Source organism: Euprymna scolopes, chromosome 34 (assembly GCF_053919585.1).
Source record: "Euprymna scolopes isolate OS-2025 chromosome 34, ASM5391958v1, whole genome shotgun sequence".
NCBI lineage: Eukaryota > Metazoa > Mollusca > Cephalopoda > Sepiida > Sepiolidae > Euprymna > Euprymna scolopes.
The window spans coordinates 7,003,046-7,022,624 of record NC_136515.1 but is presented as its reverse complement, the minus strand read 5'-3'; the positions used below and the strand labels follow the sequence as shown (position 1 = coordinate 7,022,624).

Genomic DNA, 19,579 nt, shown 5'->3' with positions numbered 1-19,579 from the left:
TTTTAGCAATGGTGCATACATTTTCTTGTCAAGGATCTTCTACTTTTTGGCCAGAAAAATTCAATTATATAAGTGACCTTCTTCTGAAGGTTGAAGGTTCAGTCCTCAGTGTGGGCGACTGAAAAATACAATTGCGAATTATTTAGGACCTCTATCCAGTCATGGCTGACAGAACAAGAGCATACTACCCACCGTGAATTGAATAAAGGGTTTTGTTCAAAATTCTCTCCATATTCCCGAGTTCGACAAAAAAATTTGAGTGTTTGACAAGATACCCCTGGAGAAAATCAGAGGTTACATTGACCCAAGCGTAAAATGACACTCATGATGAGAACACTAATCCAAACACTCCAAATAATACATATCCAAATTTCTTTTAGTCTGTCTGTTCCACTTTTTCTTAGAAACTACTGAACCAATCTGGATAAAATTCTGTATGGACTTTTGTTATAAAGTGAATAGAACAAAGCATTATGGTATCTGTTCAATGCGCAGTTTGGCATTAACAGGTATTAATCACCACAATACCACATTTACTATAGACATTTTCTCGGAAACTACTGAGTCAATCTAGTTGAAAGTTTGTATGGCTCTTTGTTATGAAAAGCTTCAGTAAACTAAGTACAGGGTGGAATAATAAAATTGTTGCCCTAGAAAAGACAACATGATTCCATTTCCATTTGATGAAAGCGGTTTTCTTTTTTTTTTTTTTTTTGTTGCAGACAATCTACTCGTTGATTAGTTGGTTACAAATCCCAAGAGAAATACGAGCCTTCTATTATGTTTGAAAGTAGCACAATGTTCAACTAGCTAGATCGGAGATGCGCCACTGTACAACTCATGCTCTCTACCGATCCAATTTATGACAACTGAACCATTATCAGCACCCTCAAAATGCAAATCCAGATGGTTCAATGCTTGAAGGCACAACCGAACACATCGGACGTCCCACGGTTATAGTCTTCGGTGTGGTTCCAACACATCATGCCACCTCACATCTTCCAAGTCAGCTTGAAAGTAAACATCAAAGTGTACATGGATATGCTGAAGAGTATGGTGATCCACTGGTGCAATCAGGTGACCACTGACAGACTGTGGATGTGGCAGCAGGACTCTGCGCTGGCCCACAAGTCCGAAGATACCCTTCTCTCACTAGCCCCTCTCTCCTCCCTTGATCTGAACCCGCTGGACTACTTTGTTTGGTCATACATTGAAAACATCACCAGCATGACCTCCCATAACACCAAAGCCTCCTGCCAGCGCTTGTGGAAAAGGCATGAACTTTCAGACACACACACAAAGTTTCTTTTATATTGGCCAAATAAAGAATTTCATCGATAAGGACCGCCGTGTGTCTATAGAGGCACTTAGTGCACAGTTTGATGTCGGTGTGGGAACTGTGCACTCAATTATTCGCGAGAAACTGAAGATGCAAAATATTTGTGCAATGTTTGTCCAAAGGATGTTCAGACAACTCCTTCCTTATCTGTTTGGTTATTCCCTAAGCTCAAGGAAAACCTTAGAGACTGTCGTTATGAGACAATTGAGGAGATGAAAGAGCTGTGACGAGGGTCGTTTACACGCTCACACAAGAGGACTTCCATGGGGCCTTCTAGAAGCTCTTAGAATGTTACAAGTGCATCACAGCCGGAGGAGATTACTTTGAAGGTGACTAGAGTTTCATGTGCCTACTATCAAATACCATACGGAAAAGTCTGGAAACTTATTGAAGGCACCTTGTATCTTTTTTCATTAACTCTTATCCTTAAATGGCTTTTAGTCTTTATAAGTTGTGACACATTTGTAAACAAAAGAAATAATAATAATTAGAAGTGTGGAATCTAGACTTAGTCTTATATTTTTATCAAGTTCATTAAGATAGTAATTTTTTTTTTCAAATTTGTGTATTGCATTACAAAAAGACAATTACTTTTTTCTGTGTTACTTGTTTTGATTGAACTATTGCTCTCATCGTGAGTGTTATTTGTGGAACGTTCTGGTCAATATAGCCTTCGACCTTCATCAGGCGTGTTGTTCTGCATCTCTGAAAAAAAAGGGGAAAAATTACTGGCTCTTTAGATAGTTTTGTATTCTTGGAGTTGGTTTTTTTTTTTTTTGGCTGTTTCGTATGCGTAAAAAAAAATTGATTAACAAACTAATAAACTCTAATAAAGTTTGACAGGGTTATCTCCCTTTTACTGTTGAAATTTTAAGGAAGGGTTGTACAATTTTTGTTTTTCGTTGTAATTAGAGATTGCCATATGATTGTTCATTTCTATGTTCAAAACGTTTCACAAATAACACTGAAGATAAGAACAATAGTTTGATTTAAAAAATAATTAATGCAATCAGTTCTTATCTTGAAAATTCAGAACTGTTACTTTTTTCTGTTTAATTTTCATTTTTGCTTTTATTTTTGTCAAATTTTTTTTTTTTTTTGTAGAAAAGGAGCAAAGCCCAGAACCAAATGTCATCGAAATAACCCAGGAGTTGCAACATATCAGTTCAAAGTTAAAGGTAAGTTTTTGACATGCTGAATAATTTAATTTTTGTAGACTTGTAAACTGGTGATAATCAATACATGAATTGCTGCATCAATATTTAGATATAATTTGAATAAAATAAAATATTTAGATATAATTTTAATAAAATAAAATATGCATCAAGTGCGCTTGAAATCAAATCACAACGTAATATTAGGAAAACAAACAAAATTTTTACTTGTTTGAAATTTATAACATAAATATATTTCAGAGATAAACTCCATCCTCAGTATGTTGTTTTGTTTCTTTTTATTTCCTTTTCTTCTTCCTTGCCATGTTGTAAATTTGGAGAAAGAAGTCTGTTTGTAAAGAGCCGCGTGTTGTTTCTGGCGGTTGTATTTTGAAATGTTTGAACTGTGCGTAGGCAACGCGAGAATAACGTCAAAGAATCACTTGATGTGTATTTTATTTTATTCAAATTAAAACAACGTTTCTATATGAACTCTCATTCTTTAATGTTATTCTTGCGCTGCCTACATTATGGCAGTTTAAACTTTTATTCTGAACACTGGTTATTTTTTTCGTAAGTTTAAAAAAATGACATTAATTGTTAAGAGGAGGTAATTCCATTTTTTGGCTTTTCAATTCTCTGATCTAAAGGAAGTAATTACAGATTTCTGTTTATTTTTTCTGACCTAACATAAGGGAAATAATTATATCCTAGTATGGAATTCAGGGTAACGGTGCATAAAGGAAGACCCTTACTTTCAAACGATTTAACCTTTAAAAACTCTACCAAACTCCTCCCCCCAATTTTGGGTCTAAACTAGACACCGCCAAAAATGGCCGAAAAATCAAGTTGTTGTTGTTTTTTAAAACGAAATTACATTTATTGAAATCCATTATTTCTGAGTAACTTTTTTTTTTCCAGAAAGATAAAACCCTGAATTTTATCATATAGAAAGCAGAATAATGTAAAACTTTTTCTACTATTTTTAATTAAATTTTAAATATTAAATTTTCCTCAAAAGTTAACAATTGGCATTTTTTGTTTTGCACAAAAAACGTATATAAATAGTTAAAAAAAAAAAAAAAGGTTTTTGAAAGAATTAATTTGTTTATTTGTTGTCTAACTAAGATTTAGGGAGATTTTCTATGAGAATATGCAAAAATATTATAATATAAGTACCTGGATTTCAAATAATTCCACTTATTCATATATTCAACCAGTTACTTTGCGTCGATTTGATTACAATGTTTACATTTGTACTTGATAAAAAGCAAACTACCGAAGACCAAACAAGCCAAAAAAAACTTATTTTTCAGTGACGAAAATGTCAATGTATTATTAATGCTCTGAGGTTGGCCAGTACCAGGTGGGTGACCATTTGATTGAGTTTGGTTTTTAATGTGTATGTGTGTGAGGGGGGGGGGAGAGGCTCCCCAAAATGGGAGGGGGGGGGGCAATTTAAAGCAGAATAAAAAAAATTATTTCAGCGCGTTTGGTCCACCGTAGTCGAAAAGCATCAAACGTTTTCAAATGAGATCGAAAAAAATGATGCTATTTTTAACACAAAGGGCACAATATTTATCGAATTTTTTTTTTGGTATCGATTCTTCAAAGCATGCTCTGTTTAGTAATGGTCATGCATTATTCGGCTCGCTAAAAAAGAATAGTTAATTTATTTATCAAAGATTTAAAAATGGCTTTTTTCGTATAAATATTAAAAAAAAATTTTTGTTTTGCTTAACTTAAATTAATTATTTTACTTAACATATTCACCGAATTTCACATTTCAAAACTCAAAAGCGGGATAATTAAACACAATCGAAGTTCTGATATTCAGACGTCAAAATAAGGTATGCAAACAATTTTTTTTTTTTTTTAATCTATAATCCTGTCCCTTACAACAAAACAATATGTTGTGTTCAGTTTCAGATGATTATTTTAAGCGTATTTGGAACCCCCTCAAAACAAGGAGGGGGGTTGTAAGCAAAATATATATATATATATATATATATATATATATATAAATATCGTTTATGAAAAATAAGTACACTGTTATAAAGTTCATTCTTCTCTTAATAATCGCTAAAAATTTTGTATTGATTGGATAATTACCTGATTTTTGGTAGATTTTAAAAAGACGGTCCGCCAAAAAGTACTTACTTGCTCCCCCAGTTTTGGCGGTGCCTAGTCTAAACACTTGAAATTTTAGATGTAGGTTACTTGGACATGGATCAAACTTTTTAATTTGATTTGAGCCCAAAACAATAAACGTTAAGGAGGTCAAAGTTTTAAAAAATTTGACCTCTGTGGTCTGTACTAAATTACACAGCCAATTTTTGGTCCAAACATTTGAAATTTTACATAAAGTGTATTCAGACATAGGACAAGCTTTTTAATCAGTTTTTGGCCAAAAAATTTGCCTGCTAAAAAGTCAAAGTTCAAAAGATTTTACCTTTGCTGTCACTAGCGAACTATTCAGCCAATTTTGGGTGGAAACACTTGAAATTTTAGGTGTAGGTGACCTGAACTTTTTAATGCATATCGATGACTAGAAATATATTTTAAAAAGCCCCCCTCTTTGGGTAGAGCACTGTCGTAAATAATCTCACCCGCTACTTAATTGGCTGAAAATGCAAAGCTCGTTGTTTGTTTGTTTACGAACAGACGATTTGAGCACTTTAAAGGTGGTGGCGGGTGTCTATTTAAATAGACATTCCGACGAGTTATTTACGGGCGTCAATTCCATGGTCGAGTGGGAAAACCGCCGACTGTCAACACGACGGTTCTAGGTTCAATCCTTGGCTTGGGAGAGATGCTAGTCTAGCGGCACTGATGAGTTGTGATACAACGAAACAGGACTGTATGTCAATGACTACAAATATATATATATATGTATATATATACACATATGCACATAAAGTTATGAACAGTACATAGGGCCTGAGCAAAGCCTGGCTGAGCTGCTAGCAATAAAATAAATATATCTATATATCTGTGAAAGTGTCTGTCTGTGTGTGTACATTTGCCTACGCAATAACTCTGTCAATTTTAAGTCTACAGGCTCGAAATCTGATATACAAGGTACTGAGATTTGCGAAAATCTATGTGATCGGTTTTCGGCCAGAAATTTGGCGATTAAGGAGTCCAAGTTCAACGATTTGACCTTTGAGAACTCTACCAAACTCCTCCGACAATTTTGGGTCTAATCACTTTAAATTTTATATATACGTTGCTTGAACATGGATCTAACTTAATAACTTGATTTGAGCCCAAATCAATAAATTTTAAGGGGTCAAAGTTTAAAAAATTGACCAATTTTTTTTTTTTTTTGCTCAACATACACCTCCAAACACCCAGGCAACACCGGGCTGAAATGCTAGTATCTATATATTTTTAACTTTTATATATTTTTAACAAGTAAATAAGAATGTAAATATATAAATAAAGTCATAGGGGGCGATAAATAGTATAATAGATAAATCCAGATTGTATGAATACAACAGACTGGTAAATGAAAATTTGAATTAGGAGACAATGATGAGTATCACAAGTAAGGAAGACATTTTTTGATAGTATGAATATGTTAGCCAAGTTAATCCGGAGCAAGAAACTAGATCCAGTATTAGGAACATTTTTTTTTTTTGTTCTTGTGATTAAGGGAGGTGGTGTTTTATCAACACTGCTGAGTAGCCAGAATTTAATGTACTGTTTTGTTTTAAAATCCCTGCAGCAGTTTGATAGACAACTGATGATCCCTGAAATAATATTAGGACAATTGTGAATTCAAGAAAGCAAGTTGATGCAGCGATTGCAGGTGATTAAACGACTTACTGACTGAATAGTTTTCCAACAAATGATAAATAAATATAAAAATTAAATAAGCTTTTTATATAGTTTTAATGGTTAAAAAACTTATAAGACTATATATATCTTTATATCTGTGAAAGTGTCTGTCTGTCTGTCTACATTTCCCTACACAATAACTCTGTCAATTTTCAGTCTACAGACTCGAAATTTAAGATAGAGGGTAGTGAGATTTGGGAAAATCTTTCTAATCAGAAGGGGTCAAAGTTCAACGATTTGACCTTTGAGAACTCTACCAAACTCCTCCGCCAATTTTGGGTATAAACAATTGAAAGTTTAGATATAGGTTCTTTGGACATGGATCTAACTTAATAACTTGATTTAAACCCAAAACAATAAATTTTAAGGGGGCATAATAGGGGTCAAAGCTAAAAAAAAAAAATTGACCTCTGCGGTCTCTACCAAATTACTCAGACAATTTCTGGTCTAAACATTTGAAATTTTACATAAAGGGTATTCAGAGATAGGGCAAGTTTTTTCATCGGTTTGGGTTGAAAATTTGAGCTACAAATATATAAATCTATGTACGTGTGTTAGTATGTCTATCTAAAACTTTCGACAGAAGCGACGGATTTTCACAAGATCAGTATCGTTTTGAAGATCGACCCTTCAGATGACGAATACCGAAAAATTGGCTAAAAACATTAATTTCTTCACCCTCAACTGGGCACTTTTCTACAAGGAGGGGTCGCCTTTTTCGCCGATATTTTCGAAAGTCATCCCCTCTTTTCGATTGTCTAGCCTTAATTTAAACCTACGTCACTTCCAGTTTGGCAGTGGTCGTAACAGCAAAAAGTCACTTTTTTTCACGTTCTTTTCCTCCTTTGCGATACGGGTTCGAGCGTGCCTTCCTACTATCACTTTTTTTTTTTTTGCTCAACACACACCTCCAAACACCCGAGCAACGCCGGGCACCCATACTAGTATATATATATATATATATATATATATATATATATATATATATATAAACGACATTATGTTTGCACGAACCTATTATTAATCAAACAAAAGCAGTTCATAATATATATATATATATATATACACAATTATTTCTACCCCTTTAAGAAGCATGTTTCTTAACAGTTGAGCGCTGCGAATGGAAAGTCGATCAATTGGCTTATGTGTAAGGTCACGACTTCCCATCGTTCAGTCACTGTAGATCGACATTCAATAACGTTTATGCCTTTAGAAATGTTTAAATTCACTTGAATATCGTAGTGGTTGACGGTGGCCTGCAGCTATTTTCCTTGCAAATGGAGACAGACATGGTTTCATTGTGGGGTTCAAATCCCATGACCAGTGGCAATCATAACTTTCTGCACTGATGATTCTGGAAGGATGAAACACTAGTGTCTGTGGGTATTAAAAATAATTATGATATATATATATATATATATATATATATATATATATATATATATCACCATTTCAACCATTCATAAATGACATTTAACAAAACGCCAATGAATGGATTGACTATGATACTTACGGGCTTTAAAGGCGGGTGAATAAAAAGTATATAAATTTTTATTAGAAATGTAAAAGATATTCCCTCTTAACCTTACTTTTCCACCCGATTTTATTTTATTTTATTTTATTTTGTTTATCAAAATCAAAATAAGTAACTTTTTTTCTTTATATTTTAAATATTTTCCAGATATATCTGCCTTACTTAAAAAATGCTAGTTTTATTTTTGGTGTTTTTAAACCTCCACCCAATCTTTTTGCTGGTGCGGAGACTTTGTTTTATGAAATCAAATGATAAAATTATTGTTCAAGACTTATTGTCTGTCTCAATAAAAACATTGTTTCCGAAACGATCGTACAATTTATCGATTTTGTTTGTTCTTCCTTTTGAAACTGATTTTCAATTCAAAAATTATGAATGATTTTAATAAATATAAATATATACATATATATAATATGTTAAATAGCGCTTAATAGAGTAATTATATATATATATATATATATATATATATATATATATATAACTACTTAATTTACTCACATAAAATTGATATACGAAAGTATATATAAAAGACTTATTCAATTTTTATATTTTTTTATCATTCATTGGAAAGCCTGAAGAGTCCTAGAGTGGATGAAACGCGGAATATTCAGTGTAGCTTAATCGCCATATATATTTTATAAATTACTATATAAGTTAAGCACTGTGAATGAAAAGTCGATCAATTGGCTTATGTGTAAGGTCATGACTTCCAAGTCGTTCAATCACTGTAGATTGACATTCAATAATGTTTATGCCTTTAGAAATGTTTAAATTCACTTGAATATCGTTATGGTTGACGGTGGCCTGCAGCTATTTTTCTTGCAAATGGAGACAGACATGGCTTCATTGCGGGCTCGAATCCCATGACCAGTGGCAATCGTAATTTCCTGCACTGATGATTCCGGAACGATGGAACACTAGTGTCTGTAGGTATTAAAAATAATTAATTTAATATATATATATATATAGAGAGAGAGAGAGAGGAAGAGGGGATTACAGAAATATCAAAGGATTCTTTAAAGGGAGATTTATCAAGACATCAAGATATAAAAAGCTATATTATATATATTTATATTAATACTTTTATTTCTACAACATGTACATGGGTGACACATCCATGGAGATGTTTCAATCATTAGCTTTAAAAAGCGACAATCTCATTGGGTTAACAAAACGTCTGTTTTATGTATGTATACATAAAAATGTAGATATATGTACACAGTATGAGTGTAGGCCTTCTTTGGAAACTTTGGGTGTCGCATCGAAAACATGATAATTTTTCCAAGAATTATCTTACTATAATTTTACTTCCAAACCATTCAAAACAATATTTAGTATATCCTTCAGTTCCAATGAAAAAGTTGAACATTTGAAAAACATCAGTTACACTCGTAGAAAATTGCTATTACACACATGGAAATTGCAGTTACACCCATGGAAATTGCAGTTACACCCATGGAAATTGCAGTTACACCCATGGAAATTGCAGTTACACCTATGAAAATTGCAGTTACACCCATGGAAATTGCAGTTACACCCATGGAAATTGCAGTTACACCCATGGAAATTGCAGTTACACCTATGAAAATTGCAGTTACACCCATGGAAATTGCAGTTACACCCATGGAAATTGCTATTACACCCATGGAAATTGCTATTACACCCATGGAAATTGCAGTTACCTCATGGAAATTGCAGTTACCCCCATGAAAATTGCAGTTACACCCATGGAAATTGCAGTTACCCCCATGAAAATTGCAGTTACCCCCATGAAAATTGCAGTTACCCCCATGGAAATTGCAGTTACACCCATGGAAATTGCAGTTACACCCATGGAAATTGCAGTTACACCCATGGAAATTGCTATTACACCCATGGAAATTGCAGTTACCTCATGGAAATTGCAGTTACCCCCATGAAAATTGCAGTTACACCCATGAAAATTGCAGTTACACCCATGGAAATTGCAGTTACACCTATGAAAATTGCAGTTATACCCATGGAAATTGCAGTTACACCCATGGAAATTGCAGTTACACCCATGGAAATTGCAGTTACACCCATGGAAATTGCAGTTACACCCATGGAAATTGCAGTTACACCTATGAAAATTGCAGTTACACCCATGGAAATTGCAGTTACACCCATGGAAATTGCAGTTATACCCATGGAAATTGCAGTTACACCCATGGAAATTGCTATTACACCCATGGAAATTGCAGTTACCTCATGGAAATTGCAGTTACCCCCATGAAAATTGCAGTTACACCCATGAAAATTGCAGTTACACCCATGAAAATTGCAGTTACACCCATGGAAATTGCAGTTACACCCATGGAAATTGCAATTATACCCATGTAAATTGCAGTTATACTTGTGTAAATTGCAATTATACCCATATAAATTGCAGTTATACCCATGTAAATTGCAGTTATACCCATGTAAATTGCAGTTATACCTATGTAAATTGCAGTTATACCCATGTAAATTGCAGTTATACCCATGTAAATTGCAGTTATACCCATGTAAATTGCAGTTATACTTATGTAAATTGCAGTTATACCTATGTAAATTGCAGTTATACCTATGTAAATTGCAGTTATACCTATGTAAATTGCAGTTATACCTATGTAAATTGCAGTTATACCTATATAAATTGCAGTTATACCCATATAAATTGCAGTTATACCCATATAAATTGCAGGTATACCCATGAAAACTGGCATTATACCTATGTAAATTGCAGTTATACCCATGAAAATTGCAATTATACCTATGTAAATTGCAGTTATACCTATATAAATTGCAGTTATGCCCATATAAATTGCAGTTATACCCATATAAATTGCAGTTATACCCATATAAATTGCAGTTATACCCATATAAATTGCAGTTATACCCATATAAATTGCAGTTATACCCATATAAATTGCAGGTATACCCATGAAAACTGGCATTATACCTATGTAAATTGCAGTTATACCCATGTAAATTGCAATTATACCTATGTAAATTGCAGTTATACCCATGTAAATTGCAATTATACCTATGTAAATTGCAGTTATACCTATATAAATTGCAGTTATACCTATATAAATTGCAGTTATACCCATATAATTTGCAGTTATACCCATATAATTTGCAGTTATACCCATATAATTTGCAGTTATACCCATATAAATTGCAGTTATACCCATATAAATTGCAGGTATACCCATGAAAACTGGCATTATACCTATGTAAATTGCAGTTATACCCATGAAAATTGCAATTATACCTATATAAATTGCAGTTATACCCATGTAAATTGCAGTTATACCTATATAAATTGCAGTTATATTTATATAAATTGCAGTTATACCAATTTAAATTGCAGTTATAACCGAATAAATTGCAGGTATACCCATGAAAACTGGCATTATACCTATGTAAATTGCAGTTATACCCATGAAAATTGCAATTATACCTATATAAATTGCAGTTATACCTGTATAAATTACAGTTATACCCATGTAAATTGCAGGTATACCTATATAAATTGCACTTATACCCATGAAAATTGCAATTATACCTATATAAATTGCAGTTATACCTATATAAATTGCAATTATACCTATATAAATTGCAATTATACCTATATAAATTGCAGTTATACCCATGAAAATTGCAATTATATCTATATAAATTGCAGTTATACCTATATAAATTGCAGTTATACCTATATAAATTGCAATTATACCTATATAAATTGCAGTTATACCCATGTAAATTGCAGTAAAACCCATGTAAATTGCAATTATACCTATATAAATTGCAGTTATACCTATATAAATTGCAGTTATACCCATATAAATTGCAGGTATACCCATGAAAACTGGCATTATACCTATGTAAATTGCAGTTATACCCACATAAATTGAAATTATACCTATATAAATTGCAGTTATACCTATATAAATTGCAGTTATACCCATGTCAATTGCAGGTATACCCATGAAAATTGCAATTATACCTATATAAATTGCAGTTATACCTATATAAATTGCAATTATACCTATATAAATTGCAATTATACCTATATAAATTGCAGTTATACCCATGAAAATTGCAATTATACCTATATAAATTGCAGTTATACCTATATAAATTGCAGGTATACCCATGAAAACTGCATTATACCTATGTAAATTGCAGTTATACCCATATAAATTGCAGTTATACCTATAAAAATTGCAGTTATACCTATGTAAATTGCAGTTATACCTATGTAAATTGCAATTATACCTATATAAATTGCAGTTATACCTATATAAATTGCAATTATACCTATATAAATTGCAGTTATACCCATGTAAATTGCAATTATACCTATATAAATTGCAGTTATACCTATATAAATTGCAGTTATACCTATGTAAATTGCAGGTATACCCATGAAAACTTGCATTATACCTATGTAAATTGCAATTATACCCATGAAAATTACAGTTATACCCATATAAATTGCAGTTATACCTATATAAATTGCAGTTATACCCATGTAAATTGCAGTTATACCTATATAAATTGCAGTTATACCTATATAAATTGCAGTTATACCCATGTAAATTGCAATTATACCTATGTAAATTGCAGTTATACCTATATAAATTGCAGTTATACCCATGTAAATTGCAGTTATACCCATATAAATTGCAGTTATACCTATATAAATTGCAATTATACCTATATAAATTGCAGTTATACCTATGTAAATTGCAATTATACCTATATAAATTGCAGTTATACCTATGTAAATTGCAGTTATACCTGTGTAAATTGCAGTTATACCTATATAAATTGCAGTTATACCCATGTAAATTGCAGTAAAACCCATGTAAATTGCAATTATACCTATATAAATTGCAGTTATACCTATATAAATTGCAGTTATACCCATATAAATTGCAGGTATACCCATGAAAACTGGCATTATACCTATGTAAATTGCAGTTATACCCATGAAAATTGCAATTATACCTATATAAATTGCAGTTATACCTATATAAATTGCAGTTATACCCATGTCAATTGCAGGTATACCCATGAAAATTGCAATTATACCTATATAAATTGCAGTTATACCTATATAAATTGCAATTATACCTATATAAATTGCAGTTATACCCATGTAAATTGCAATTATACCTATATAAATTGCAGTTATACCCATGTAAATTGCAGTTATACCTATATAAATTGCAATTATACCTATATAAATTGCAGTTATACCTATATAAATTGCAGTTATACCTATATAAATTGCAGTTATACCTATATAAATTGCAGTTATACCCATGTAAATTGCAGTTATACCTATATAAATTGCAGTTATACCCATGTAAATTGCAATTATACCTATATAAATTGCAATTATACCTATGTAAATTGCAGTTATACCTATATAAATTGCAGTTATACCCATGAAAATTGCAGTTATACCCATGAAAATTGCAGTTATACCCATGAAAATTGCAGTTATACCCATATAAATTGCAGTTATACCCATATAAATTGCAGGTATACCCATGAAAACTGGCATTATACCTATGTAAATTGCAGTTATACCCATGAAAATTGCAATTATACCTATGTAAATTGCAGTTATACCTATATAAATTGCAGTTATGCCCATATAAATTGCAGTTATACCCATATAAATTGCAGTTATACCCATATAAATTGCAGTTATACCCATATAAATTGCAGTTATACCCATATAAATTGCAGGTATACCCATGAAGACTGGCATTATACCTATGTAAATTGCAGTTATACCCATGTAAATTGCAATTATACCTATGTAAATTGCAGTTATACCCATGAAAATTGAAATTATACCTATGTAAATTGCAGTTATACCTATATAAATTGCAGTTATACCTATATAAATTGCAGTTATACATATATAAATTGCAGTTATACCCATATAAATTGCAGTTATACCTATATAAATTGCAGTTATAACCGAATAAATTGCAGGTATACCCATGAAAACTGGCATTATACCTATGTAAATTGCAGTTATACCCATGAAAATTGCAATTATACCTATATAAATTGCAGTTATACCTGTATAAATTGCAGTTATACCCATGTCAATTGCAGGTATACCCATGAAAATTGCAATTATACCTATATAAATTGCAGTTATACCTATATAAATTGCAATTATACCTATATAAATTGCAATTATACCTATATAAATTGCAGTTATACCCATGAAAATTGCAATTATACCTATATAAATTGCAGTTATACCTATATAAATTGCAGGTATACCCATGAAAACTGCATTATACCTATGTAAATTGCAGTTATACCCATATAAATTGCAGTTATACCTATAAAAATTGCAGTTATACCTATGTAAATTGCAGTTATACCTATGTAAATTGCAATTATACCTATATAAATTGCAGTTATACCTATATAAATTGCAATTATACCTATATAAATTGCAGTTATACCCATGTAAATTGCAATTATACCTATATAAATTGCAGTTATACCTATATAAATTGCAGTTATACCTATGTAAATTGCAGGTATACCCATGAAAACTGGCATTATACCTATGTAAATTGCAATTATACCCATGAAAATTACAGTTATACCCATATAAATTGCAGTTATACCTATATAAATTGCAGTTATACCCATGTAAATTGCAGTTATACCTATATAAATTGCAGTTATACCTATATAAATTGCAGTTATACCCATGTAAATTGCAATTATACCTATGTAAATTGCAGTTATACCTATATAAATTGCAGTTATACCCATGTAAATTGCAGTTATACCCATATAAATTGCAGTTATACCTATATAAATTGCAATTATACCTATATAAATTGCAGTTATACCTATGTAAATTGCAATTATACCTATATAAATTGCAGTTATACCTATGTAAATTGCAGTTATACCTGTGTAAATTGCAGTTATACCTATATAAATTGCAGTTATACCTATATAAATTGCAGTTATACCCATATAAATTGCAGGTATACCCATGAAAACTGGCATTATACCTATGTAAATTGCAGTTATACCCATGAAAATTGCAATTATACCTATATAAATTGCAGTTATACCTATATAAATTGCAGTTATACCCATGTCAATTGCAGGTATACCCATGAAAATTGCAATTATACCTATATAAATTGCAGTTATACCTATATAAATTGCAATTATACCTATATAAATTGCAGTTATACCCATGTAAATTGCAATTATACCTATATAAATTGCAGTTATACCCATGTAAATTGCAGTTATACCTATATAAATTGCAATTATACCTATATAAATTGCAGTTATACCTATATAAATTGCAGTTATACCTATATAAATTGCAGTTATACCTATATAAATTGCAGTTATACCCATGTAAATTGCAGTTATACCTATATAAATTGCAGTTATACCCATGTAAATTGCAATTATACCTATATAAATTGCAATTATACCTATGTAAATTGCAGTTATACCTATATAAATTGCAGTTATACCCATGAAAATTGCAGTTATACCCATGAAAATTACAGTTATACCCATATAAATTGCAGTTATACCCATATAAATTGCAGGTATACCCATGAAAACTGGCATTATACCTATGTAAATTGCAGTTATACCCATGAAAATTGCAATTATACCTATGTAAATTGCAGTTATACCTATATAAATTGCAGTTATGCCCATATAAATTGCAGTTATACCCATATAAATTGCAGTTATACCCATATAAATTGCAGTTATACCCATATAAATTGCAGTTATACCCATATAAATTGCAGGTATACCCATGAAGACTGGCATTATACCTATGTAAATTGCAGTTATACCCATGTAAATTGCAATTATACCTATGTAAATTGCAGTTATACCCATGAAAATTGAAATTATACCTATGTAAATTGCAGTTATACCTATATAAATTGCAGTTATACCTATATAAATTGCAGTTATACATATATAAATTGCAGTTATACCCATATAATTTGCAGTTATACACATATAAATTGCAGTTATACCCATATAAATTGCAGGTATACCCATGAAAACTGGCATTATACCTATGTAAATTGCAGATATACCCATGAAAATTGCAATTATACCTATATAAATTGCAGTTATACCCATGTAAATTGCAGTTACACCTATATAAATTGCAGTTATATTTATATAAATTGCAGTTATATTTATATAAATTGCAGTTATACCTATATAAATTGCAGTTATAACCGAATAAATTGCAGGTATACCCATGAAAACTGGCATTATACCTATGTAAATTGCAGTTATACCCATGAAAATTGCAATTATACCTATATAAATTGCAGTTATACCTGTATAAATTACAGTTATACCCATGTAAATTGCAGGTATACCTATATAAATTGCACTTATACCCATGAAAATTGCAGTTATACCTATATAAATTGCAGTTATACCTATATAAATTGCAATTATACCTATATAAATTGCAATTATACCTATATAAATTGCAGTTATACCCATGAAAATTGCAGTTATACCTATATAAATTGCAGTTATACCTATATAAATTGCAGTTATACCTATATAAATTGCAATTATACCTATATAAATTGCAGTTATACCCATGTAAATTGCAGTAAAACCCATGTAAATTGCAATTATACCTATATAAATTGCAGTTATACCTATATAAATTGCAGTTATACCCATATAAATTGCAGGTATACCCATGAAAACTGGCATTATACCTATGTAAATTGCAGTTATACCCATGAAAATTGAAATTATACCTATATACATTGCAGTTATACCTATATAAATTGCAGTTATACCCATGTCAATTGAAGGTATACCCATGAAAATTGCAGTTATACCTATATAAATTGCAGTTATACCTATATAAATTGCAATTATACCTATATAAATTGCAATTATACCTATATAAATTGCAGTTATACCCATGAAAATTGCAATTATACCTATATAAATTGCAGTTATACCTATATAAATTGCAGTTATACCTATATAAATTGCAGTTATACCTATATAAATTGCAGGTATACCCATGAAAACTGGCATTATACCTATGTAAATTGCAGTTATACCCATGAAAATTGCAGTTATACCCATATAAATTGCAGTTATACCTATATAAATTGCAGTTATACCCATGTAAATTGCAGTTATACCTATATAAATTGCAGTTATTCCTATATAAATTGCAGTTATACCCATGTAAATTGCAATTATAACTATGTAAATTGCAGTTATACCTATATAAATTGCAGTTATACCTATGTAAATTGCAGTTATACCCATATAAATTGCAGTTATACCTATATAAATTGCAGTTATACCTATGTAAATTGCAATTATACCTATATAAATTGCAGTTATACCTATGTAAATTGCAGTTATACCTGTGTAAATTGCAGTTATACCTATATAAATTGCAGTTATACCTATATAAATTGCAGTTATACCTATATAAATTGCAGTTATACCCATATAAATTGCAGTTATACCCATATAAATTGCAGTTATACCTATGTAAATTGCAGTTATACCCATGTAAATTGCAGTTATACCTATATAAATTGCAATTATACCTATGTAAATTGCAGTTATACCCATGGAAATTGCAATTATACCTATATAAATTGCAGTTATACCTATATAAATTGCAATTATACCTATATAAATTGCAGTTATACCCATGTAAATTGCAGTTATACCTATATAAATTGCAATTATACCTATATAAATTGCAGTTATACCTATATAAATTGCAGTTATACCCATGTAAATTGCAGTTATACCTATATAAATTGCAGTTATACCCATGTAAATTGCAATTATACCTATATAAATTGCAATTATACCTATGTAAATTGCAGTTATACCTATATAAATTGCAGTTATACCCATGAAAATTGCAGTTATACCCATGAAAATTGCAATTATACCTATGTAAATTGCAATTATACCTATATAAATTGCAGTTATACCCATGAAAATTGCATTTATACCTATGTAAATTGCAATTATACCTATATAAATTGCAGTTATACCCATGAAAATTGCAATTATACCTATATAAATTGCAGTTATACCTATATAAATTGCAATTATACCTATATAAATTGCAGTTATACCCATGAAAATTGCAATTATACCTATATAAATTTCAGTTATACCTATGTAAATTGCAGTTATACCCATGTAAATTGCAATTATACCTATATAAATTGCAGTTATACCCACATAAATTGAAGTTATACCTATATAAATTGCAGTTATACCCATGTTAAATGCAGTTATACCTATGTAAATTGCAATTATACCTATGTAAATTGCAGTTATACACATATAAATTTCAGTTATACCCATGTAAATTTCAGTTATACCTATATAAATTGCAGTTATACCTATATAAATTGCAGTTATACCCATGAAAATTGCAATTATACCTATATAAATTGCAATTATACCTATATAAATTGCAATTATACCTATATAAATTGCAATTATACCTATATAAATTGCAGTTATACCCATATGAATTGCAGTTATACCCATGTAAATTGCAGGTATACCCATGAAAACTGGCATTATACCTATGTAAATTGCAGTTATACCCATGAAAATTGCAATTATACTATTCATAAAAATTTCAATTATACCTATGAAAATTTCAATTATACCCATGAAAATTTCATTTATACCCATGAAATTTCAGTTATACCCATGAAAATCGCAGTCACACCCATAAAAACAACAATTACACCTGTGAAAATCACAGTATTCTACTATCGTTTGCCAGAGAGAGTTACTTGATTTGTCCATGTCATGAGGATGTCTCTAGAACAGATGTTAGTTCCTGGGTACGGCAACCAGTTTCTTGAATATTAAACACAATGAAACGATAGGAACATCCCCTTTAAACTAAGGGGTTGTATACGGTGTCAGCTACATCTGCTGGTGGATCTCTTTTCTGAGCCTTTAGCCCATGTCATCACTGGCAGGGTGTTATCAGCATTGATGACAGGGACCTCTATATTGAAATTGAACGCTGTATGAAATAGAGAACAACACATGCCTTTTATTTTCTTTATTTTAACAATTAAGGAGCCTATTTAACTGGAGACCCTTTGGGACCCATTCGTTGCTGACTGTGAACAGATCCAAAGCTTCATGCATCTGTCCCAGTTGACGCTCACAGCAAAACTGTTTAATAGAATTACAATTCTTTTCTCATTAAAAGAGAGAGAAAGAGAGAAACATGCATACAGTAAAAAAAAAAACAAAGACACTGAAATATCGTCATTGTTTAACAAATCCTAATGTCAGCAAGTTTTACCTTTGCCTCTGTGCACCCGGTTTACATAAACAATTTTGGACCGTACCTGCTGCCTGGCTATTTTTTTTTTTTTTTTTTTTTTTTTTTTTTTTACGAGGGTGTCCCCACTTATCAAGGCCCAGAGGCCACTCGAGGATAAGGGTTAATAGGTATACATTAGTCATTGTGATTTTAGCATAGTAAACAGTGGGAATTTTGAAACTTGGATTACTTAGGGGGACGATTCAATTAGAACTTGTTCACATTGGACTTTTTCTTTTTTTTCTTTTTTTTCATAGGTATCAACTCATTATCAAGGT

At 31.1% G+C, this 19,579-nt stretch overlaps 2 protein-coding genes across 2 annotated transcripts in view; one reads left to right on the top strand and one right to left on the bottom strand.

The window, feature by feature from the left end:
• The window catches only part of LOC145259105 (coiled-coil domain-containing protein 138-like), a 152,019-nt gene that overhangs the window by 14,363 nt on the left and 118,077 nt on the right, over positions 1-19,579 (top strand). Inside the window, exon 4 of the mRNA XM_080116761.1 lies at positions 2,444-2,517. Coding sequence (XP_079972887.1) covers positions 2,444-2,517 — 74 coding nt within the window. The remainder of the gene's footprint in view (positions 1-2,443; positions 2,518-19,579) is intronic.
• On the bottom strand, positions 11,236-18,532 carry LOC145259039 (uncharacterized). Its single transcript, XM_080116666.1, has 4 exons — positions 18,475-18,532; positions 16,415-16,479; positions 15,997-16,135; positions 11,236-11,294 (listed from the first exon to the last, which is right to left on the bottom strand). Exons 1-4 carry the CDS (start codon positions 18,530-18,532, stop codon positions 11,236-11,238), a joined length of 321 nt encoding a protein of 106 aa, XP_079972792.1.

Bases quoted from the DNA above. Each gene is read 5' to 3' on its own strand.
- LOC145259039 (XM_080116666.1), bottom strand. From the start codon at position 18,532: ATGCCAGTTTTCATGGGTATACCTGCAATTTACATGGGTATAACTGCA. The intron at 16,480-18,474 runs GTATAACTGCAA...CAATTTATATAG, and splicing joins TATAACTGCAATTCATATGG to GTATAACTGCAATTTATATA. The intron at 16,136-16,414 runs ATAATTGCAATT...ATAGGTATAACT, and splicing joins TAACTGCAATTTATATAGGT to GCAATTTATATAAATATAAC.